This window comes from Labrus bergylta, chromosome 12, assembly GCF_963930695.1.
Source record: "Labrus bergylta chromosome 12, fLabBer1.1, whole genome shotgun sequence".
Lineage (NCBI taxonomy): Eukaryota > Metazoa > Chordata > Actinopteri > Labriformes > Labridae > Labrus > Labrus bergylta.
In genome coordinates this window covers 11,497,367-11,521,603 of record NC_089206.1, presented here as the reverse complement: position 1 = coordinate 11,521,603, position 24,237 = coordinate 11,497,367, and the positions used below count along the sequence as shown (strand labels likewise).

Genomic DNA, 24,237 nt, shown 5'->3' with positions numbered 1-24,237 from the left:
TCTAGAAATGTACCATCAATTCCCATGGCCACCCCAATCCCAGTCAAAGCGCCAGTTGCCCTGGCAACAGCTCTTCCTACATACTAAAGCAATAAAGGCAAAGAGATACTATAAACACAACACAACAGTCAGTCTGCCTCGGTTTACTCTTGAAGGTCTCTGCTATGAACCGCAAAAACACAGACAGAGAGACAAACACAGACAACAAGGAGACTGAGGGCCGGGAAATAAAATCACACACACAAAGGTAGGCTTCAGTACAAAAAAAACAACAACCCATAAACAAATAATTTAAATACCATGTCCCAATCTTGTGTAGAGGTCCCTTAAGCCAATTATCTCAAGGTCTGGACTTAAATGGTCGTTAAGCCAGGTGAAGGGCATCCAAGTAAACAGATTGTGTGTTTGCGTGATGTTTGTGTCTGTGTGTGTGTGTGTGTGTGTGTGTGTGAATCTAAACAGTAAGGGCATACAGTATAAGACCATGAGAGATCAGGGATGGATTTGTAAGGACACAAAAACAGCACACACTACGGTACAAACACACATCTAGTGTTCATGGAGAAAAGGGTCCAAAACACATTTAAGGGTTCAAATCTGTAAGTGATACGAGATAATTACCTCAATCTGCACATCGGCTTTTGATCTGAATACACACTCACAAAAACATGCAAGTACGTGTATAATGCAAAACAGACTTTAACATCTTATTCATATCTGTCATGTGCAAAAAAAAAACAAACATGTGATTTGGTGAAGATGGGTGTCTATAAATAACCACAGACACGACAGAGAAATGTTCGTAATGTCAATCACATTTTAATTCCAGCATAAAAACTACAAGCAGAATATCATTCTGTTGAGTAAAAGCGCATACGTATCTGTGTAAAGTACATGCTTTTTTCAATGAGAAAAAGTATAATCTAGGCTGACACATTGTTTAGTATTTATAACAACACGTATTAAAACTCAAAAATACCCTCAAAAAGCCACACAGAGGGGTACGTTCAACCCCTCTCCATGGTTGACGCTGCAGAGTTCCTTACGTATGAGTTCCTGACTTCTCTGAGCCTGCCAGTCTCTGTTTTCAGCTGCTGGGCAGGACTCAGACTGCTACCTGAGACATGGGAATCTATATCAGAAAAGGATTTGGCATTTGGGAGTTCCCTGGGTATTTACACGACAGCGAGGGGAAATGTTCCCAAAAGACACCAGTTCTGCTTTTAAGGAGCACCTAGAAATTTGAGTTCCATATATTAGATTAAGTGTGGCATAATAGAGAGAAACACATGTGGATGTTTCACAGTATGGGTATACACGATAAACATTAATAGCTGAGCTTTATCAAGCACATATCTTGGGTTTTATAGCTGCAGGGTAAAGACCTGCTGTAAACTCAAAAGGTAATTCTTTAGGCAGAAATTGGTGTGAATTTACGTTAGTTATGATTTTGAGGCCAGTGTTACTCTGATTCAATAAAATTCCAGCTCTAACACACCCTCCATGTAATTCTGTCTCCACCATTACCCTTATTCCTCTCCTGCATTCTCCCACTTGATCCCCCGTTTACATCCATATTATTATCTGCTTGCAGCAGTGACATCACTAAGCTCGTCTAGTTTAAAACACCCCCCCCCCCAGCCCAGACTGAGGAAAGGTCAGGGGTTAAGAAGGGCAGGAGCCATGAAGGACCAATTACTGTCCAGCTCCAGCCACTCCAAGACTTACATATCTGGGACGGAGGAGATGGTCACAGAAAGAGGGAGAGAGAAAATGACACCACCCAACCCCCATCTGAGCTGCTACTGCTGTATTGTTTTTGCAGGCTTTGTTTTGTTCGGTGCATCCCCTCCATCTGCACTGATCTGACAGAACTGACCAAAGGTAAAAAAAAATACTGAGGACACGCTTTCTATGCTTGAGTGAAGGTCAAAGAACTGCCCTTTTATTTCATTTGAGGAACAATTTAAAGAAAAGTCAGTAATATTTTTCTTCTCTTTTTTTTGCACTAAAACTTGCAGTAGAAATATTCAGATTTTGGTCTTTACTCTCCTCTCATCCTGCAGTTCTACCGACATCCTGCAGGGGGTGTGGTTGTGTGTGTGTAAAGCCTGGCAGATAGGAATTGTTTCTAAGAGTCTTTGTGCATGTGGTAATACAGGGCTGCACACAAAGATAAAGATCTCTCTGCCTAAAAAAGGAGAGGAGAGTTTAGTCAGGCTGGTGAGTGGCGACAGAGAACATGATGAGTGGTTTAGGTCTGGGAGGCAGAAAGATGTCCTCTTTGTCTCACCACTCAGCCAGCACCGAAACATTAAGTCATTTCACCTGTTAGTGGTAAAACAGTGCACACTCAAACTATACACACGATTACAGATTATCTTAAAAACAGACCTACATACAATTCAAGTTCTTCAAAAAGAGCAGCTTTGCATAGCAGTTGTGCATTGTTGACATTTAGCTGTCAATCGGTGTTAAATCACCTGTTAGAAAATAATATGAAGTCAAATTTGACAACGGGTTTGACAAAAAGACTCTATAAATATTTATAATTATGCCAAGAGTCACTTAATTTTAAGAGCATTTCTTTCTTTTTCAGTGCAATAACACCACAGCGCATTTTTTTGGCATGAGCAAGCGTATAACACATGAGGATACGCTGCTAGTGGATGGGTTTTAATCATAGACTGTGAATATTAATGGGTGTTGCCTGAGTGACGTCAGTCATTTGTTACTTCAGGGGGCTTTGGAAGCTCATCGATGGCGGTCGCCATGCTGAAAATACTGTCTCGAGCTAACTAAGACACGGAGCTGAGGACAGTTTAAAGCCTCTTGACAAACCGTTATATGGCGCCCACCTGTCAATCAGGTCAGCTATCAGCTTATCCGTCATAAAATCAAAACGGATGAGTTATCAAAAAATTCACCCTTCGTACAATGTGTGCCGAACAAGACATGAGTTAATCAGACCTGTTTCGTATTAGGAAACAGGCTGTAAACATGTTAATTACTGCTGTAAAAATGGGCTTTTTTTTTTAATGGGTATGTATGTGACCTCAGCCTAGGCGGACACTTGATGAACAGCGGGAATTTGCGCTTCCGCATCGGCTTCTTTTTTCAATACTGGAGGTTGCCACTTGGTTTTCAAGTGTGCACACAAGCCTGCAGACTCTGAATCAAGTCTCAATTTTCCACATTAATACTGAGATTATCAACTTTCATCTCTTGAGAAAGCCTCCACAGTGAATCAATAACCCCCCCACCCTGATACATTTCCATCCCGCCGCTCCCTCCCAGCATGCCTCCTGACCCTGACCCCATCTGGCAGCACACTTTAACATGTGTGGCCAGGTTCTTCTGGGTGCTAAAAGCCTTGGCACATGCCGGGCAGGTGTGTCCTCTCTCTTTGGAGTGCACAGAGGACAGGTGCCTGTGCAGGTCTGTGCGGTCTCTGAAGTGCTTCATACAGTACACACACTGCATCAGTTTCTTCTTGAAGTGGATCGTCTTCTCATGCCGGTCCGCGTTGGATTTGAGTGTGAAGCTGGCCGGACACTGTGAGCAGAGGTAGCGGGCGGGCACGGGCTCGGTAGCTGATGGGCGGTAGAGAGACTGGTGCAGGTGAAGGGGCTGGGATTGTGGCTGGTGGAGGGACTGGGTGGGTTGGTGGTGCGGACCCTGCATGCTCTGCCAGTCTAGAGACAAGGCCATGAGGGACATGGTGTGGCGATACTCATGTTCCCTGAGATGCTGCAGGCTGCTGAACAGCCGTTTGCACAGGGAGCAAGGGAACCCCTGAGAGGGCCAGGCACTGGACTCTGGCAGGATTCTTTTCTCTTCGCCCAGCACCATCAGCCCTTTAGACCTTCTGCCAGCCATCAACACTGACTCAGGAACTGTGGAGCCCCCAGTGCAGCTCTCCTCGCCCATCTGACCATTCTCGATAGGATACTGGTCACCCTCCGAGGCTGAGAGAGCGAAAAGGAAAGAAATGAAGACTCAACAAGTGCATAAAAAAAAAATCTCTTAACTTATATAGACATGACATACTCATAAATCCAAACCGTTTAAGCCATACCTGTGCTGTTTTCTTTCATGTTTTCCTTGTCTTTCACACCTTCCTGTAAGCAACAAAACATTATGTCACACACGCGCACATTTACACAAACTGTATGAAATTGTCTGGGCATGCAGGTGGCAGGCAGGTGACACAAGCTATAAAGACAACCTTTATTAACACGTGTGGGGAAAACAGAAAAAAAAACAAACACATGGAATCATGAAAAAAAAAGAAGGAGAAAAACAGAAAAAGCACAGATCAGAATGATTTATAGACACAGACATTTTTTTTAATGATTAAGAAACAAAGAAACGATTGAATGAAAACCATAGACTCCATCAGAAAGGTGCACCAAACACCTGTCCCCTCCCGTTTCTCGCACCTACATCCCATCTACTCCATGTCCCTGCCATTCCTTCACCCTCACCCATATCCTTCCGTCCCTACACTCCACCACCACCACCACCTCCTCCTCCTCCTCCTCCTCCTCCTCCTCCACCTCCTCTCTAAGAACAGAACACCATGCACTGGGCAAACAGATGGCTTGTCCGCAGAGATAGGAAGGCTTGTTGGGAGGCAGGTCTGCTGAAATCAAATGCTGCTCCTAAATGCTCACACGCGCACACACAAACAAACACTCACAAACACACACGTACACACAGACTGGCACAAATTCATGCTCATCCTGCCATGCTCACACACACGCCCACACACTCTCTCTCTTTCTCTCTCACACACACACACACACACACACACACACACATGAACACAGACACACAACAGAACAAACAATTTCCTGGGCTGCGAGAGCAAACCTCTCATTGTCTACTTGTATTGATTCTACTCAGTCTCATCTCACCACCTTGCCCGTTATCTGCCATCTCTGAGCACACGCCGCCATTGTGACTGGATGTGTCATCTCTAATGTAACCACTATGAACTACATCAACGCTAATGCTGAGCAAAGACTCTTGGCTCTGACGGTGAGAGCGGGTCTAGCAATATTAAAGAAGATTACATGGAAGAAGAAAAAAAAAAAAGGAGACAAGCGCGAAGAATTGGAAAATCTGAAAGAAAGAGAAAGCAAACAAAACACAGAGAAAAGAAAGACACACAACAGCGTTTCTTCTGGAAGAAAATATGTTAGATTCCACACAGAGAGTGAGATACAGACAGGGGTTGAGAAATTATTTTTCTTAAATGGTGAAAATAACCTCTTAGACCTTCACTGTTCTTCATGAGCTGGGGCAAGTGTCTTAATTGTTTGACAGAGCTGAGCATACACATGTCCTAATATCATTTATTAACCATATCAGTCTCTATTCATTACATCTGCATTAACTTTATGACACCATAAAGGTATCATATAGTTTGTAAAATCCTGTGTAGAGGTTTTTATTTAATAACAAAACAAAATACAGTGCCAACATAAACCTTGCATGCTAAATTCTTTACAGGTTAAAAAAGATTTTGTTACAAAAAGTAGAAACAAAAACTTACTTCCTGCCTCTGATTTGACTAATGGCCAATCTTATAGCGGCCAACAAATTTTTGGGGCTTACCCCGACAAAGGTCACATCCTGGAGATGTCCCTGCTGATGTAGACCCATAGTCCCACTATGTTGTCAGTAACTTCCTTTTCTCAGTCAGCTCAACCCCCCCTCTTGGTGTGTGTGTGTGTGTGTGTGTGTGTGTGTGTGTGTGTGGGTGCAGAAATAGGGTGAAGCTGCCCCTGGATGCTAACTCCACTCACAAACTTTTATCTGACTGGTGGAGCAATAACCAGAGAACAGCCTGCACCCTGGAGAAGAGCCAGGTTCTGTGTGCGCTTACCTCAGGCGAGGTGGAGGGCTCCGAGCCCTCGGGGTCCTCTTCCACTTCCATGTCCAATTCTTCTGAACGCAGCGGGGTCGCCCCAGCCCGCAGACCGGGGGCCTCCAGGGGCCGAGGCTCAGAGGGGTGCAGTGGCGTGGGTGGAGTGGGCGGGCAGTATGCTGATGTTGAAGATGAAGATGATGGCAGTAGTGGTGGTGGTGGTGATGGTGGAAGATGAGGAGGAAGAAGAGGAAGAGGAGGAGGAGAGGAGCCAGCCCCCTGTTTGTTATGAATAGTGGCCCCCGTGGCCCCTGGCCGGAGTGTGCTGCAGTTGTTGGAGCGAAGCCCTGAGGAGCACAGGAAACGAGTCTCACCCACCCACTCACGTACAACTGCAAGTCTGCTAGCAGCTGGCCACCAGAACACAGCGGGAGAGAGTGGGCAGGGGGGCACACAGAGGCTGCCAGTGCTACGCTATCAAACACTACGGAGAGGGGGAGGAAGAAAAACTCTGAAGTTTCACTTTCCACCAGCCGAGGGGAAAGGGTTAGGGCTTCTCTTCTCTCTTTCTCTCTCTTTTTCTTTTGCTCCTCTGCTCTCCATCTCCTTCCACCCACATGCGTGCGCAGAGGATGGCAGCATGTGTGTTTTGTGTGAGTGTGTGCATGTTGCTGTGTGAGTGAGAGAAATGCATATAAGGAAGAGGGCTTGAGGATCCTGTGTAGCATAGAGGGAGACTGTTTTGGAAAGAAGCCATCTTGCAGCTCAAGTGAAGACTTTTTGTACGCGCAGGGTAAAAGGACGGCTACATGGACCGTGCAAGATGTTTACCAGCAACAAGTTAAGGCCCGCTGGATGAGGAATTTTAAATTTCTTGCAGACCCTTTAGCACTCCATAACTATTCACTCAGAGCTTTTTCTGCTACATTAATATCACCATTAGCAGCTACCAAGAGTGCATCCGTTTCTCTTTTAATGAATCAAAGCATACAGTGCAGGTTATTCTGGATAATGTGTGTGCGTATGAGTATGTGCATGTGTGGGCAGTGTTTTGGGGAATGTCTCCAGAGTTATGCAGTGGGTTAGCCATTCATCGCCCTCCTCTGCACAACGGACAGAATCACACAACCATGAGACTCGACCATGGACGGATTCCTGGAATGTTAAACTACCGCGCCCGACACTCCCCACTCCCACTTACTGAAAACACACACAAATGTCCAACTCCCTATCTCCTGTTCTTTCCCACCCCCCTGAAGAGACGTGAGGGAGGAAGAACATTAAGGAGAAAAAATAGAGAGGGATGAGCTACAGGTGAGAGGTAGCGGCTCATTAACAAATGGTGTATGCTTCTAAGGAAAGGACTAGAATACCACGGAATAAATATGCAAGATAAATTCAGCAGTCCTGGTTCAAAGCTCTTGCAGAATTTGAACATACGACTGTACATTTTGCAATCTTGTCTCACTGAGTTTAATATTGCAGTCGTGTCTGGCATGCTGTAAAGAATACAAATAACAGCAGGTTGACTCACTGCGCAGTGACAAGAGAATAAAAAAAAGTACGCAACGAGGAAAAATCTGAGAATGCAGAGTAACTGAATTACTTAAAGACCGGACAAGGATGACTGTATAATAGGTCTGCATGATATGAGAAAAATATGCAATGCGCAGTAACATTATTTGTGATAATGAAATGACGTGCAATATGAATCGGTTAAATTGCAATTAAATGCGCAGCCCTACTGTAGATCATTGCCATATTAGTAGTTTACCTTCAATGGAAAATCCCACCCTTAGTGCCCTTCCTTATGGAGATCAAACATAGCATTCAAATCATTTATAAGAAAATTATAAAATCTCCATGGGAGCAGCTACAGCCACTGGGAGCTACTGTACAGTGTGAGTCAATTTTCAAAAGTGGTTGTGAAGTGTAAGAGAGAAAAGTTTGATAATGTCACTATGATCCCTTTGGTTAATTGGATGTTCTCTTTAGCCGGTACACAGTGGCACTGTGGACAGGAGCACAGGGATAGTCCAGCAAAATCCAATGTCTGGCACTGACTGTTTAACACACAAAAAAAAGGTATGACGGGGGCAAAATCCTAATGATCTTAATTGGATTCAGACAGCTGATTGACAAACAGACGGGTTACAAAGGATTTTAGCATTCTGACTGGTGGGAGGAAATAGTCCGTGACCCATGCAAAAGACTGCAAAGACAGGAGACGTGCATTTAAATCTCAAGGAGGGTTGGTGGTCAGATCTTTTAAAATGCTACATTTAACAGATTCGTTTTTAGTGTTGAAACTCAACATTGATTCAGTGTTTTTGGGTGTTTGAATTAGTAGGAACATGTTTTATTGAGGAGTCAGAAGAGAGAATGAGAGTAAGAGGAAGGGGGAGAGGGGGAGACAGAATCTAAGTCAGGGCCTTTTGCTCATATTCACGGGTCTCACTCGAATCAGACCAAGTGACCTTGCTCTACCTCCTCTCTGCAAAGATCAATACTTTCCCAGGATTTCAAACTGACATACTTTGATGCTCCACGGCTGAAGTAAAAGTGGGGGAAAGATGCAGGAGTGAGACAAATACGGAGGAACTGCAGGGGCCGGCCGGAGAGGGGAGGGAGAAAGTGAGGACTGGGTGTTAAGGAGGGGTGAAGGAGAAATAGATGGGAGGAAAGGAAGGAGGGAGGGAGGGAGGGGGAGTATAGGAGGGAGAAAAGGACAGGAAGGATGTTAAGCAGGGGTGAAGGAGAAACAGGGAGGAGAACAGGAGGAGGGGGAAATGAGGTTGAATGGAAGGAGGGAGGCTGGGAGCAGCGATCTGTCAAAGCAGGCAGACTTCTCCTCCGCCCAGTAATCTGAGGTACAGTGTTTGTTTATTTTCCGTCCTCATTTAGACACAGGGACAGACTCGGGGAGGGAGGGAGGGGAGGTTGTTGGCCACCTCGACAAGCCCATTTCCCCAACAGCTATTGTGTTGGGAATTCAAAATAGGGTTCGGCTAACCAAAAACCTCCCCGAGGGTTCTTTGGTGACAAATGAAATACAGCTTTAAGACTCTTTAACATGTTTTTATTTCCAATGCAGGGAGCAAATGATTAACATTCTCTAAATTCTCTGAATCTCCTATTCATTAAGTCAAGGCTGGGTGTATCTGTAGAGAGTAAGTGTGTACACAAAAACCTCTTCTTCTTCTCTTTTCTGGAGGCTGTCTATCTATGATGTGACAGCATCTGATTCTGCTCTTTAAGCCAACAGAAACATCTCAATCCCACACACTTAACTCTCGCACAAAAGGGGTGATGTGATGTGATGTGTGTGCGCGTTGCGAGTGCAAATGTGAGACTGCAAATGTGCGTCTTGGCCTATTCAGTCACAGCCCTGACTTTTATTTTGAAGGTGAGTGGGGCTCAGCTCAAACAGGCATGGCTATGCTCTGAGTTGTACCCTTCCTTTGCTTTTCTTCTGCTCACAAAGCCAGCAGAACTCAGGACAAAAGATCCAATTACTAGCCAGTAGAAGCAAAAAGAAACACAAACACAAGAGTTGTGTACACACACACACACACTAACACACAGAATGTGCCCACGCGGACATAGACTCAACAAATATACACTCGTGCTGATACACACACACACAGACACACTGAGAGTTTAACACCCTCGCTGGAGGGAAAGAAAACTAACTGAAGGAAGAAAAAAAAATCTCTGGTTAGTGTGGGCTCATCGAACACGAATAAGGCTGTTTATTGATCGTATATTGATGTGATTTTAGAAAGAGTTTTTTCCTAAGTAAGGGAAGGCGTTAAGTGAATAACGCTACCTCATATTACAGTGAAATTCAGAAACTTATATAAATGTTGCGAGCTAACAATAACCATCAGTTACCTTTTCACAAAAACAAAAAAAGAAATACTTTAACAAACTATCATTGAGTTCTGTTGTTATTTTTTGGTATCAATTCTCCTCACATTTGTCAATCATAACTTATTAACGCTATCTTGATTTTTTTTTTTTTTTTAATGTTCTTACTTTTAGGAATAAATAAGTTATAAGTAATACTCTGTAATTTTTAAGTTTTGTTTCATAGGATGTAGAGGTTTCTGCTGCAGTTGAGTCACGGAAATCAGTTTTTGTTTTTTTTGCTGAAATAATAGTGAAGTAAGTAATGTGGCAACAGTTGCTACGCTTCTGTTGTGTTATTTGGCTGCTGTGAAACACAGTTGTGGACCCACTGATATGCACAAAAAAACTGTCGCATAAAAACCAAACAAATTTTCTCACGACAGCGAGAGCGATCTCAGCAAAATGTTCTCTCACTGAGTCACCGCTGACTAGTCATCATTTGCATTGCCACACAAACTCGTCACACACTTCTGTAGTGGTACCACATACACTCACGCATACACACACACTTCCACACACCTATGCATCAGATTTATCTTAAAATAGTTGCTGAGGAAGAGAATACTTATGTCAAAGTGGACATGTCTGTATGTCTTATGTCTCACAGGTGACCACATGAGCAGGTGCTTTAGTTGATTCAGAATCAGTTTGTACGTTATCTTGAGTGTGTGTGTGTGTGTGTGTGTGTGTGGTTGTGTGTGTGTGTGTGTGTGTGTGTGTGGGGTTGTGTGTGTGTGTGTCTGTGGTTGTGTGTGTGTGTGTGTGTGTGTGTGGGGTTGTGTGTGTGTGTGTCTGTGGTTGTGTGTGTGTGTGGGGTTGTGTGTGTGTGTGTCTGTGGTTGTGTGTGTGTGTGTGGTTGTGTGTGTGTGTGTCTGTGGTTGTGTGTGTGTGTGTGTGTGTGAGAGTTTGGTGTTAGTAAATAGTGGACTTACAAGACAGGGAGTGTCCTCCTTTGGGCAGGTACTCGTACAGTAAGGGGTTATCATCTCCCATCATTTCAGCCCGTAGCGACAGCAGGCTGTTCTTACTCAGCAGCGCTGCCTTCAGATTGGCTACGGATGAGATGGTCCCACCCCCTGCTCCTCCCCCGGCCTCCTCCGATTCGTTGGGACCAAGGTAGCTGGGCTCCGTGGTCAGAGCCTCCTCCTGTTTGAGGAAGAAGTCGAGGCGTTCACCGCGGCTGTCTGAGCTGTTGGGTTCGGTCACGTCTGCACCTGAAAAGAGATGAAGTAAGAGGAGCTGTGTGAGGTTCTGACTAACATCAGTAAGATAAACTAAAGCGTGGATATTTAAATGGGTTGTAAAGGAATAGGACTCGAAACATTTGACACCACTTCATGCCTGATTTTGTTTAGGAGGATGAATGGAGTTCATCAAACAAAAAAATCCCTGAAAATGATTACTTGATATAACTCTTTTTCACAACACAAAAATACACAATATTAAACCAATCCTTTCAAACCTCTCAGCCCAGTCATCGCTTACACCCTGTGTTTTCAGTAGCAGCTACCAACACGTCACTCTCTGAATCATCTCTTACTCTCCTCAACTCCCTAACATACCTCATCATCACCAGTCAACAAAAATACAGGGAGATCATACCGAGACAGCCAGAGAGAGAGAGAGAGAGAGAGAGAGAGAGAGAGAGAGAGAGAGAGAGAGTCAGACGTGGTGTGTGTGTGTGTGTGTGTGTGTGTGTGTGTGTGTGTGTGTGTGTGTGTGTGTATGTGTGTGTGCGTGCGTTACGTCTGCTTGAGTCTGCTTAGCCGTCAGTGTCGTTGAAAGCAGAGTGTGTAGAGAAGCTGTCAGCAGCAGACATGTCGCTGGAGGTTCCACTGTAGATCTACAAGACTGTCAGACCACACTGCTGACGACAGCTCCTCTCAACGCACACACATATACGCACACTGGCAAATTCAGACAAGAAAACACACTTTCATTGCCTCCTAATTGACATTTAACTGATGACAGGTTTCTTTCTTCAACAAAGACTTGTACAAAAATACACATCACGCACATCACAGACTTTGAAAGAACTGCTTGTCTACACTTTAAAACAAACACACACATACACACGCACACACACGGACCTCTTAATGCTAATGCAGACTCACAAGTGAACTCCAAGTGAGTGTGTGTGCATAATTACTTATGATTATTTTGGACAGAAAACAGTCTGACATCCTCATGTATTGGTTTAACATTCCACAAAACCCCTGCAGTGAATTAACCCTTCATGGAGAATAAACACATTTGCACCAACAGGACCTTATCTTATTTGGCAAATCAAACAATGACTCCGGTTCTGCCAAAATTGTTTGCCCGTCAAAAGGATTTGTTTGCCACTATTGTTGTTCATGATAGATATAAGTTGGGTCTATTTAAAGGAGTGTTTCAGACCTGCTCTTTCTAAATGAAGTGTCCTGAGATAACTTCTGTTGTGATTTGACGATGTACAAATAATAAAAGATAGCTCGATTGTATGTTTCAATTTGAAAAGCAGGCTCTACTAGATTCATGTTTGGTGCTGGTAAGACATCAGATGGTGAAAATAACAAATAAAAAAACCCACTTTTAAGACAATAAACAATATTTGGGAGAAATCACCAACATCCTTCCATGATAGGTATCCCTACTTTAAAAATGATTGACTTTAATACATTGCCCTTTTAAAAATCTTCATTTTCCTGTGGTTAAGTGTGCACCTTTTAAAAAAAGGACAAATAAATAAATCACATCTGTTCTACATTGGAGTGAATAACTATAATTATAACCAATTATAAGAATCCTTCCTGATTTGGGGACATTCTGATCTTAATATCCAGAGATACTTGTGATAAAAAGATGTTATTTTATAAAGTAACATGTTCGTTCAAGAAAAAAAAAACATGGTTGTTTTTTGGGAAATCTCACAACCTTAAGCCTTTTTTGGGGATTGTTTCCTCTGCTAAAAGAAACAGGGTGATACAAGAGTGTAGCAGAATAAGAAATGTGAGTGATAGAACAAAATAGCTCTATTGTCCATTTTAACTACAGTCAGGTAGTGCTAAGTGTTTCCTGTGCAGCCCAGTGCTCATCTGCTGCAGGGGGAGTCAAGGTGACAGAGACAGTAGTTTGCCTCCACGTCTGGAATACCGATGGGTTTGCAGCCTCTTCACAGCCTATTGGGTCAATGTTGACCACTATATCACACACACAGACACACACACTTCATTTTTCTTGTAAGGATAGATAAATGATCCCCGATCAGATTGATGGAAACAAGCTCTGTATGCACGGTTGCACAAACAGGCATAGATCTGAAAGGTGTAGCGATACGAGAGAGATATACAGAACGGGGGGGGGAAGAGATGGGGCGCGACAGATAAGAGTGACACACATACAAAGTAATCAGCGGCCATCAAACTCCTTGCAGACGCAGAGGAAGATGTAAAAAAAGGAGATAAAGTAGGAGGAATGAAGACAGAGGAGAGGAGGCATGGACATGGAGAGAGAGAAAGAAAGAAAGAAAAGGCAGGGGAGTGTAGAAGCGGGGGTGTAGAGCTGTGGAGGAAGAAGCACAGAAGATGCACACAAAACACACATCCACGCACACCCCCGCCCCACAAGCACACACAAAGTTAATTAAGGAGGGGGTGTAGGGGTTGGCGCAAGGGGGCACGGGGTGCAGGAATTCATTAGAGCTCTGCCCCCTCCTTCAGTGGGCAGCCCAGCAGCCACAGGAGTCAATCAATAACATAGATCTGCTGTGGGCCAACAACAAACACACACACACACACATATATATATGGAGAAAAAAGAGAGGCAGACAAACGAAGAAGGGGAAGCAAAAGGGGAGAGAGCGAAAAGAGGGTCACCTCTGACCCCCATCTTCCTCCACTCATCTGTTCATTGGGCGAGTGAATGACCCCTGACCCAGCATCCCATAGACGTGTGCATGTACAAATGGAACATGTCTGCTCTCCTCCTGGTCATACAGTAACAATCCTTCAGTCACACAAAGAGGATTTGATGGCAGAGTTATGGAGAGGCATTTGCTTCCTGATTTCCTCGCATGAGACAGTCAAAATTCTGTAAACGTGTGAAAATAATATCTCTGTTTTACACTTTAGCAAAGGCCTCCCTCTGTGCTGCTAAGACACTTCGCCACAACATAAAGCATCCTGCTTTCTGAGGATTTATCCACAATTCCGGGTCTTATCTTGACATATTAGAAATTAGTATTCAGCTGACCACAAACAGGCTTCCACGCCAAATAATCGGAATATACCACTTAATCCTCCTTCACTTATGTAAGCTTTATCAAGCGCTGCATGCGTAGATGGTGGTGTGTTACTTAAACCTCATCCTGTTCTGACAGATAAAATCATTTACCACACCAGAAACAGTTGCACCTAATCCCGTGCATGCAGCTTATGGATTTCATCATACGTGCGGTGGCTTTTGCTGAGGATTTGCAGACACACATATTGTGGCGTCTTTTCAGAGGCAATAGGTTTATGTGGAGTTTCAGAGACACTGTGGTTACATCATTCCTTTGTGCACATATGCTGAGTGTTAACATGCTGGCTGTCATAGGACAACCTATGAATTTCAATCGCATAGGATATGGCTTTGAAGTGCATGGTCAGATCCAAAAAAACAATAGCATTATCCTCTCTTTTTTTGTCCCCCTCCTTTTCTTCTGATTTTACAGTGCAGCGGTCTCCGTACAGTGAAGGGAATTTTCATTTTCCCCTTCATAAAAGAGTCCGAATAATTTAGATTTCTGCTTTCTGAAGAGATCCTCCGTTTAATTTGGTTGCCATGGTAGCCGGGCACCCTTGGCTTCAACATTTATGCTAAATAAAACCCCCTTTTAAAAGGAGAGACAAATATGTGGAAATGGTGGTTCTCTTTGTGTCAATGTGTGTATGTGTGTGTGTGTGTGTGTGCGTGGACGATGCTGCGAGCTATGTGGGGGCTTGAGTGGGAAAAAGCAAAGGCGGAATAAGACTTGCCTCGGAATAAAAGATGTGTGTGTTGAACTATACTTCAAATGTGTTGTGAAGGATACTGCATTTATCATCCATTGAAAGAGTTACAGCTAATGGAAAGAAGATACAGTCTTGTGTGCTGGGGTTGGAGGCTGCACTATAGATATGAGTGAAGTTCTGTATATATCATATTTGTGTGTGTGTGTGTGTGTGTGTGTGTGTGTGTGTGTGTGTGTATGTATGTGTTTAAGAAGGGGAGTTTTGTTATTAGAAAGCACGCTTCAACACTGTAAAGAAGAGGAGAGAGAAGGCCTGAAAAGGGAGGAAAGAGTCATGTGACCTGGTTTGACCTCTGATCTCGTGTTCTGATTGTGCTCAGGGAGTGTGTCAGTGTGTGTATAAGTGTGTGTCTCAACAAGATCCTCCGTCTCCTCTAAACCAAGCCAAATTCTTCTTGGATTGAGTTTTTTGAAAATACATTTTTTTTGATGGATTGATGCTTAAACGTAAAATGATACACAACTGCTACTTGTGTTAAATCATACAGCCTGAATGTTGATGGACACACTCCTTTAACACCTCCTCCTTCACACACACACACACACACACACACACACACACACACACACACACACACACACACACAAACACACCACGCCTTCAACTCAACACAGACAGTAGCCAAGCACAATGGAGAGAAAAAAGTCTAGGGTGGTTAAGCAACGAGTTACTGAGGCTTGTCGACCACAAGAGAGCTGTCAGAGAAGAAAGTAGAGCTTGTGTGCATGTTTGAGTATGGGAGTGCAAACAAAAGAGAAAGACTCGTACACTGTGTAAATCTTTGTGTGTGTGTGTGTGTGTGTGTGTGTGTATATGTGTGTAAAGTAGAAAGAGGCCCAAAGTTGCCCAAAGTTGGCCTGGTTAATGGCCCAGCCGGCCTGAGGTTGAAAAGGACAAGAGCCGTGTTGTCACAAGACTCCAACGCACGCTGTTTTGTCTATAGACGACATTACAGAAAGAAAACGGCAGCCTCTCTTTCACCCTTCTCTAACAAACAGCTCGCTTGGCGGACTGTACATGTGATTAGCGTGTGTTTGTCCTCGAGTGGACAAAGAGCAGGGAGGGGAAGGTGGAACCTGCTTCCTCAGCATGCCAGAGTTTGAGAGGGTAAAAAAGTAATTTCAGCCAAGAAGGGGAGTGAGGCACTAAAACAGCTCAAGAATTCAGAGGCAATTTAAAAAGCAGTGTGGGAGAGGGGAATGAAAAAAATGCTGGGTTAAAAAGGAGGGAGGATGGAAAGCAAAAGAGGTTGTTATTCTCTCTCTCTCTCTCTGTTGTTTTTAGGGACTAGCCGGGCCACAACCTCCAGGAAAGATAGGGAAGGGTGGGTGGTGGGTGTTGGGTGGTGGTGGTGGTGGTGGGGTGTATATGGAGAGGCAGGGCAGGCATAAATCAAGCAGAGCCTGAAGGCTTTAGAGGAGGGAGGGACAGAGGGAAGAGAGTGGTAAAAGACAGGGAAGAGAGAGAGAGAGACAGAGAGAGATGATGGTGCTGGTGGTGATGGTGGTACTGCTGGGGGCTCAGAGAAAAAGAGAGAGTGTGGGAGGAGGGGAGGAGAGAAGAGATGAGGAGCACAGCGATTGTAAGAGTGGTGGGGTGAGAGGTGGAAGGTGGGGTGATGGAGTGTGGGTGGGTAGGTGGGTGAGTGAAGGGGGAGTGAGGAGAGGTGAGGGGGAGGTTACAGAGGGTGTAGGAGGGAGGGTGGGTCGTGATGGTGGGGGTGAGCAAGCAAGCGTATGAACGTGAATCTAGAGTAAGGCAGCTAAATTTGAGAAAATGCATTTGGCAGATTCATTGTCTACATTCTGGCCCTGGATGTCCACGATATGAGTGACTTTTTACATTCCACCCTAAAACGCTTGCTCAAAAGAAATGCTTGTATCATTGCTCTGTATCATCTGAAAGATTTAAAAAAAAAACTAGGGGCACAGAATCAGCATATAGCACTGTAAAGTGTTATGTTACTGCTTTATTTAACCAATGTTAGCTCTTTACAATAACGTAACCTGTTCGTATGTTTTGCTAGTTTTATATCCTGGTTGTCAGTTCATGCCTATTTGATGTCATTTTTAAAAGGCCAGACCATTGTAGAAAGTCCCCATAGACTCCAGCTAAAGAGGCAGCCATTAACACACCGGATATAGGCAGACTGTTGCTACTGGTGCTATAGTACGTTAGCTGCTAGCGAACCTTGAAAGCACAAGTCAGTATTAATAATCAACTTAGCTGTTTTCTTGTCTGTACTTTGCCATTTCCTTTTCTTTCAATAATAACCAGCAGTAGATTGGATAACTGTTAAGCTAACTGTTAAGACAGGTTTGTTCTAGTTGGGGTGGCAAACTTACTGTTGACAGCTAGCCTTGACAATCACTAGTCCCAAGTCAACTTTCTTCATAATGTTATCCCAAGACACAGGAAGGTTCTAGGCCTTATATTTTACTTTTTTGAAAAGAAACTTTATTTTTTGACATTGAACGATACAACCGAACCAGCTAAAAGATAGTTTCATTACTGCACCCGTCCCTGTTTCTTATGTTCAGCCTGATTACACAGCCTTCAATCCAACAAACAAGTTTTAAAAAAAAGTATCATTACTTAACACATACATACACAACATATAGTTCAACAACATAAGTAGATATTACAAATTAAAGACACAACACATATAAAGGTTGATAGCATCAGTGTTGGCATGCTCTAATTCAAGCCATGTCCAAGATTAAACAAGCACTGTCTTTTTAGAATCATTTTTATTTCATTTTAATATTATATACTGTATAGGGACATTTTCCTTTTGTTTATACGGTCTATGCTTCAGATGTGTTTTTGAGCTACCAATGACTCCTGTCTCTCTCCACTCTGTTTAACTCTCTGCAAACTGTTGCAGAGTTGACAGGGAGGGTGAAACAATTGGACTTCTTCCCTTCTTTGATCATTATTTTTAGCGATATCCCATGACATCTCAGCGCAGACACCAAAGTGAAGTAAATGAGGTTGGCTTTGGTGATTTGTAATCAAATTGTCATCTTAAGCTCATTCAGTTTTCTGACAAAAGAAACAAGTAGTTCTAATGTAGGAGACTAAAACACAGTACAGGTGATCATGGAGAGTAGGATGTGACAGACTGGGCTTAATGTGGCTGTCTGTCCTACTGATCGTCAGATGTTGGCAGTGACGCACAGCTAAAATATTGAAGTATTAAGAGGGGGGGGATGGAGATCTCTACAGACATCTACAAACATAACACTAAAATGATCAAGTGGTCATAAAGTCCTTGAAAAAAAAAAATGTAAATCAGTTTTTTTTTAAATTAGCCGCCTCGGTGTGGACATAGTTTGAGTGAGCAAGTGAATGAGTGAAGGAAGAGAGGGAACAACGTAGCAGTGAGTGCGTGGGGGATGGAGGATTGCAGGGCTCAAGGTAATCTGGGGAGTTAATGCAGCTTAGAGGGACTGAGAGGAGTGGGAGGGAGGTAGAGAGGTAGAGAGAGAGAGACAGAGAGAGAGAGAGAGAGAGTAAGGGGGAGAAGGAGTGATGGCAGAGGGAGAGAGAATATAAAATAATAGGGTCAGCAGGGAAAGGGAAGGAGAGAGGAACAAATGAAGATGTAGCAGAAACAAAAGCCGAAGCAACTGGGGGGGGGGGGGGGGGGGGATGAGAGGAAAAAAGAAAGAGTAGAGGGAGTGTAAAAGCTGGCCAGATAGCAGAGTGGAAGGGGAGAGAGCAAGCCGAGTGAGTGTGAGAGATAAAGAGTGGTCTAATGAAAGGTAGGGTGAGGCTGAGCGAGTTGGCGGGTAGGAGGGAAGTAGTCAGAGAGAGAGAGAGAGAGAGAGGGAGAGCGGGGGAGAGGTCTGCATGGGGAAAGAATGCTGGGTGGGGAAGGGAGGCAGACACGCAGGGCTTTGTGCTAAAAGCAAAGAGAGAGAGATGGAGAGATTGAGAAAGGAGAGGTTATGTCTTGGCTTTATGCACGCTCAGGGGAGGAACTGGTGAGCGGGCTTGTGCCCAAAAGCCTCGTCCAGCCCGGTCCAGGGTTGTGTTTGAAGGGTGAGGTGGGAGAGACTGAGAGGGGTAGAGGTTGAGAAGGGAGATAATGGAAAGTGGAGGAGGGAGAACAACAAAAGATTCTGGGTGTGGATGCTGCACAGAGCCTGTGGGTTATTGGTGTGTGGGTTAATACTCTCTGACCAGCTCAGACGCTCGGGGCGACTAACTAGTCATAATGACTTCTTTACTGCTCCCTGGAAATGAATATAAGAGTTTGACAACCCAAAAAAAGTTGGCGGGGTCAATATATTTCCAGATGAAAATTCTGGAATGGATGGCATAACTATTAATGAGAACAGGGAAATAAATGTCATAACATTTACTTTCCTGTTCTCATCTATAGTGCTTTATAAGGCACTTAAATTGTGCCTTATAAGAAATTTAAATTGGACACTGGTGAGGAATGATTGTCTTCATCTTAACGCTTTTCCTAGCTTAAGTTTAACCACCTGCTCATGCCTGGAAAAACAACGGATCTGCTTGTGTATCCCTTCAGAGAACACCATGACAGGCCATGCTAAAATTCAACATGTCTAAATTTCACTGTGAATCAGATAACAGAATCAAGAAACTTTTCTCTGCAGAAAAAAAAAACAAGAGCTCTAATTACACTAGTGGACTCAGAGATTGTTTCTTATTTAATGTCTGACCTTTTAAGACTTTTGATAATGAAGAAAATTCTGTGTAGACATCAAGAGCCCCCTTCAAGTGACTGCCTGTCAAATGTACAAAATCACAACACATGGAGATGTCCTCTATAGCCACAACAGGCAAACAAAGAGCAGAGGAGCTGTACAAGAGGTTCCTCCATAAAAAAAAGGCAGTGTCACTGTGCTCCATCCACAGAAGGTGGGGGGTTATGGGGCTGTTGCGTGTCCTCTGTGGAGCATTATAGTGTGCCGACAGGTCGCCCAGTGAACACAGAGTACAAGAGCTATTGCCCCTCTCCCCTCTCTCTCTCTCTGCTCATCTCTCCCATCTTATAACATTAAGACTGTGCCTCTCTGTGCTTGTATCCTTGGCAACCTGCCTCCAACAATGGAGAGAGCTCTGGCCTCAGCATGGGAGGAGTGTGGTGCCATGGAGAGGGAAAAGAAAGGGCGAGGGAGATAGTGGGAGATGGAAAACTGGCAGGCAAGGCAAGGCAAGGAAGAGAGAGAGAGAGAGAGAGAGAGAGAGAGAGGGAGTGAAGGAACAGGCAGTGGCGTTTTGTGGGGCAGAGAGCGGTTTCCGGTCACAACAAGGAAACAGAGCACGCAGGGTTAAATCGAGGGAAGGAAGTGAGACAGATGAGACGTGGATGAGGGAGCCAAACCTGCGCAGGCTGCGGGCTTAGTGTTAGTGGATCATTGGGAGATCTGTGTCAGTCTTAAGCTGATAAAAGTTGGATGTATCTCAAGACCACAGCAGGAAAGATCTGGACCCTGAACCTCACGCCTCTCAGCTGTCCAAAGCCTGTGAAGATGCCACCCTGTTTGACGCAAATCTAATTCCCTAATCAGAGTTCCTGATCCACCGCCAACACCGAGCTGATAAGGCACAAGGATTGTGTCAATCCAAGTTTGCTTTTTCAAGTTTTGTTTGTTTAAATCCTAAACTTTCCAAAGCCTAGATGTGTGATTGATATGTTTTATGACCTCAGCACTCTTTAAAACATTTCTAACACTGAAATATGCATATTAAAAGGTGGAGACTTTGAAGGTGTCAAAAAAACAAAACTAACTTAAGAAACCATGCTTTTCTGCAGGGGAAAAAGGGAGACAAAACGACCACAGCATGCTTCCTCTTTGTGTAAGAATAAGAGCAGTAGAAATCACACTACGCGGACAGAGGGGAAAACCAGAGTTAGGGACGCATGCATACAGAGGACTGTGTTCATCTTCTCTTCCCCCACTGCAGCCGAGCCAAGCCATTGAGATTAATTGCTTATGATCAAATCAGCAGAAGCTGTGCAAATTAGAGAGCGGTCCCCACCCCCATCCCCCTCCTCTCCTCCCTCACCTCCACAATATCTCCCACTCACCCACCCACCAACCCCCCAAGCCAGTGGACAGTGCCTGTGACAAGCCCCAGCGCTTATTCGAGCCTACAAACGTGTCATTTCCTCTTTCCCTGGAGAAGAGCAGGGAGCACAGAGAGGGCCCAAAATGGAGCAAAGGGTCAGGCAAACTCTGGACACACATGCATGCACACACACAGACACACACACACACACACACACACACAGTGCCCACAGACTCAGTGCGCTACTGAGTCTCAAGCAGCACTACTGTTATCTCAAAACTGCTCCTCTCTCCCTTTCTCACTCTCTCATTAAGAAGCCATTAGAGAAAAGGGCAGCGCAGGACCACATGACCCCGTTCTAACCCCTACAACACACCCCTGAAAGCGAGGGAGGGACAGTGGGAAGAAAAAGGATGGAGGGAGGGAAGCAGGGGATATGGTAAAATAAATAAACAGAGTCAGAAAGAGAAAGGAGAGGCAGATAAAAGAGGGAACAGAAAGAGGGTACAGGTAGAGAAATGGGGGGGGGGGGTATTTGTAATTAAGGGAATATGGAAAGATGAAAAAATGTAAACCACTCAGGGATAAAGGGGAAGATAAGCAGCAAACATATTTGACGTTATATTTTGGGGTTTTTGATCTTCCTGAATTATTTAGGAATATTTTGCTATAACATTGCAGCAATCAATAACATATCCAATGCAGACAATCATCCGAGTGCCATAAAACACCACATAGTACCCATCAAGTCGACATTATGTCTTCATATTCTTCACTTGCTCTAACGGAACATTCACGATTCACTCCAAGGTGATCAGAAGTTGCATCCTGCGCAGTGGAAGAACAAAGACGACAAACACTTAGATAGAGGAGGTATGCGTGAGTCAGATTGGTAGAGGGAGGTAGAGAGGCGTATGATAAGTATGCAGTGACTTTAGGAGAAGGGGATAATTTGGGAGTGGAGGGGAAGACGGCTAGGCTGCTTCCTTAGTCGGACACAGGAATGCAGAGCGGGCGGATCCCAGTGTGTGCCGTGTGCTTTTCTTATGTGTGTGTTTGTACCAGACAGGAATCCCTAACCCCCACAGACTCCTCCGGCTCCGCTTATCAAGGCATGAACCAAGGGTTACTGAGGGTGAGAGGGGGGAGAGAGGGAAGAAGGGGTCTGGGTGTCCCCCGTTATCATATACACCTCTCACCCCCACCTGTACAACACACACACACACACACACACACACACACACACACACACACACACACACACACACACACCCCACACACACACACACACACACACAGACAACACACACACAACACACACAAACAGCCCTGTACACAAAGAATCACACACTCAGCATTAGAGCTGAAGGAGCCATGGGAAGGACAAACAGTCCAACCACAAAATGAAAAAAAAAAAAAAATCTGTCAGGGTCACATATGCAAACAAACACTTTGTGTCTCTGCCTCTATCTCTCAATGATTGTCACCTTGCAACCCTGAAATATCTTTTTTCTTTTTAAGTCAAGACTTTACAAAGTGTTTACACTCAGGTCAGAAGTGATTTCAACTGGGAAATTTATGTTTAAAATGGTATCATAGGGGCAGAAAAGAGAGGGATAGACAAAGTGGAGAGGAGATCAAATGGAGCAGATGGTGATCCTCATTGCACACTGCTGATGGTGTATGAGGGTAGTGAGAGGAAAGAGTCGCTAAGAGAGAAAGAGTGGTGGAAACAATGAGGAGGTACAAGCAGACATGCAGGTGATCCGGGGGCAAAGGGTTTGGGGGAGAGAATGGAGGGAAACAATGAGTGTGAGAGTGTGGCCTCTTTTTGTGAAAACTTACATCATGGCTAATAACAAAGAGCAGAGGGCGAAAAGTCCTGGGATAGCTTCATGGCTATCTCTTCTTCCACAAACTCCTTTTACTTGATTCAAGCACCAAAAAGTGTTTGTTTGATTCAGAAGAGGATTACTTTTTTTTTTTTTTTTTTTTTTTTTCAGTTCTGACTAATTTCTCCAAATTCTGAGTTTAAAGCCAGAATTCTGACTCTATTCTCAGAAGTGCATTTTTAATCATTTTTGCCCAGATAATCACAAACAAATCTGAACCACCTCCAATGGTAATTACAGAACTATTGAAATGACATAGCATCAAATCTATCATAGGAAATTACAAAAATAAAACTGTGTGTTGCCCTAAGGCAACATTGTACAGTAATGGAATTGCATACAGCCATATGCAATGATACCAGATATTCTAGGCTGCATACAAGCACATCTTATTTGTAAGGAAAATAATAAAATGTGTAATACAACAAGTGTTTGGTTAAGGAAATTCATGTTTTAAAGAAAAATATATGTCTTTGTCCTGCATGAAAATATAAAATCTTTCAACTTGTCGGTTATGATACAATGCTGCCTTGAGGCAACGAACTAAAAAGTTATTGATATTGTTATAGTGTACAATTTTAAGCAGGAAAAACATCACCATGCGGACCATAGGGTTGAAGTTAATATGTTGAGTTAATATGTTTTTAGTTTTTAGATACAGCAACCTGGTATTTTTTTAAAATTTAAGCCCCATTTTCGGTCTCCAACAACTCCTAAGAAATTAAATTACATACTAAAATTATATGCTTTGTTCACCTGGGGCCAGACGCTACATTTGTCTTTAATTAAGTGGTTAAGTGATACGTGGGTATTGTTATGTGGGATTTTATGTTTCCTTTCTCCAAATAGCTGATTTGATATCGTATAAACCTTAACAGTAAGTGTAGCAGGCAAGAAACCATCACAACAAGCTGAAAGATGCTAAAACGACTCCATGGAGCTGAGGAGCACCGCAGAGTTATGTGATGTTTCTCTCTGACTTTGTCCTATTACACACAGCTAACAGAACCTGGAAGTTTTGGTTAAACACGCCAACAGACACAGAAACTCTCAGATCCTAATAATGAGGAGGATGTTACCCACAGGCCGCCACTATTTGAAGCCCCTGGACTCAATAAGAAAAACACACTCACACACACACACACACACACACACACACACACACACACACACACACACACACACACACACACACACACACACACACACACACACACACACACACACACACACACACACACACACACACTGTACTCAGGCGGCAGCCGTAGCTCCAGTGTACAATGTGAGTTTAAACAGAAGTGACAGTGTGAATTTTACAGGATGGAAAGGAAGGTTTAAACAGACAGAGGGAAGGAGGGATAGAGGAGAGAAGGAGGGGACAGAGAGTTGTGAAGGACACATAGAGGCTTCCAGGACTGTTTTCAACGCCTCTATAACTATCAAATCCAACAACACACACACACACACA

General features: G+C 43.9%; 1 protein-coding gene across 4 annotated transcripts in view; it reads right to left on the bottom strand.

Moving 5' to 3' along the window:
• zbtb46 (zinc finger and BTB domain containing 46) overlaps positions 1-24,237 on the bottom strand; it is a 60,946-nt gene that overhangs the window by 5,516 nt on the left and 31,193 nt on the right. For 2 of the 4 annotated variants that reach the window (XM_020629470.3, XM_020629469.3), the window contains exons 4-7: positions 10,720-11,001; positions 5,894-6,222; positions 4,079-4,121; positions 798-3,968 (exon numbers count right to left, since the gene is read on the bottom strand). In XM_020629470.3, coding sequence (XP_020485126.2) covers positions 3,184-3,968; positions 4,079-4,121; positions 5,894-6,222; positions 10,720-11,001 — 1,439 coding nt within the window. In that variant the 3' untranslated portion in view covers positions 798-3,183. Of the gene's footprint in view, positions 1-797; positions 3,969-4,078; positions 4,122-5,893; positions 6,223-10,719; positions 11,002-24,237 lie in introns of those variants that run through there. The other 2 variants (XM_065961318.1, XM_020629471.3) reach the window with 2 other exon arrangements.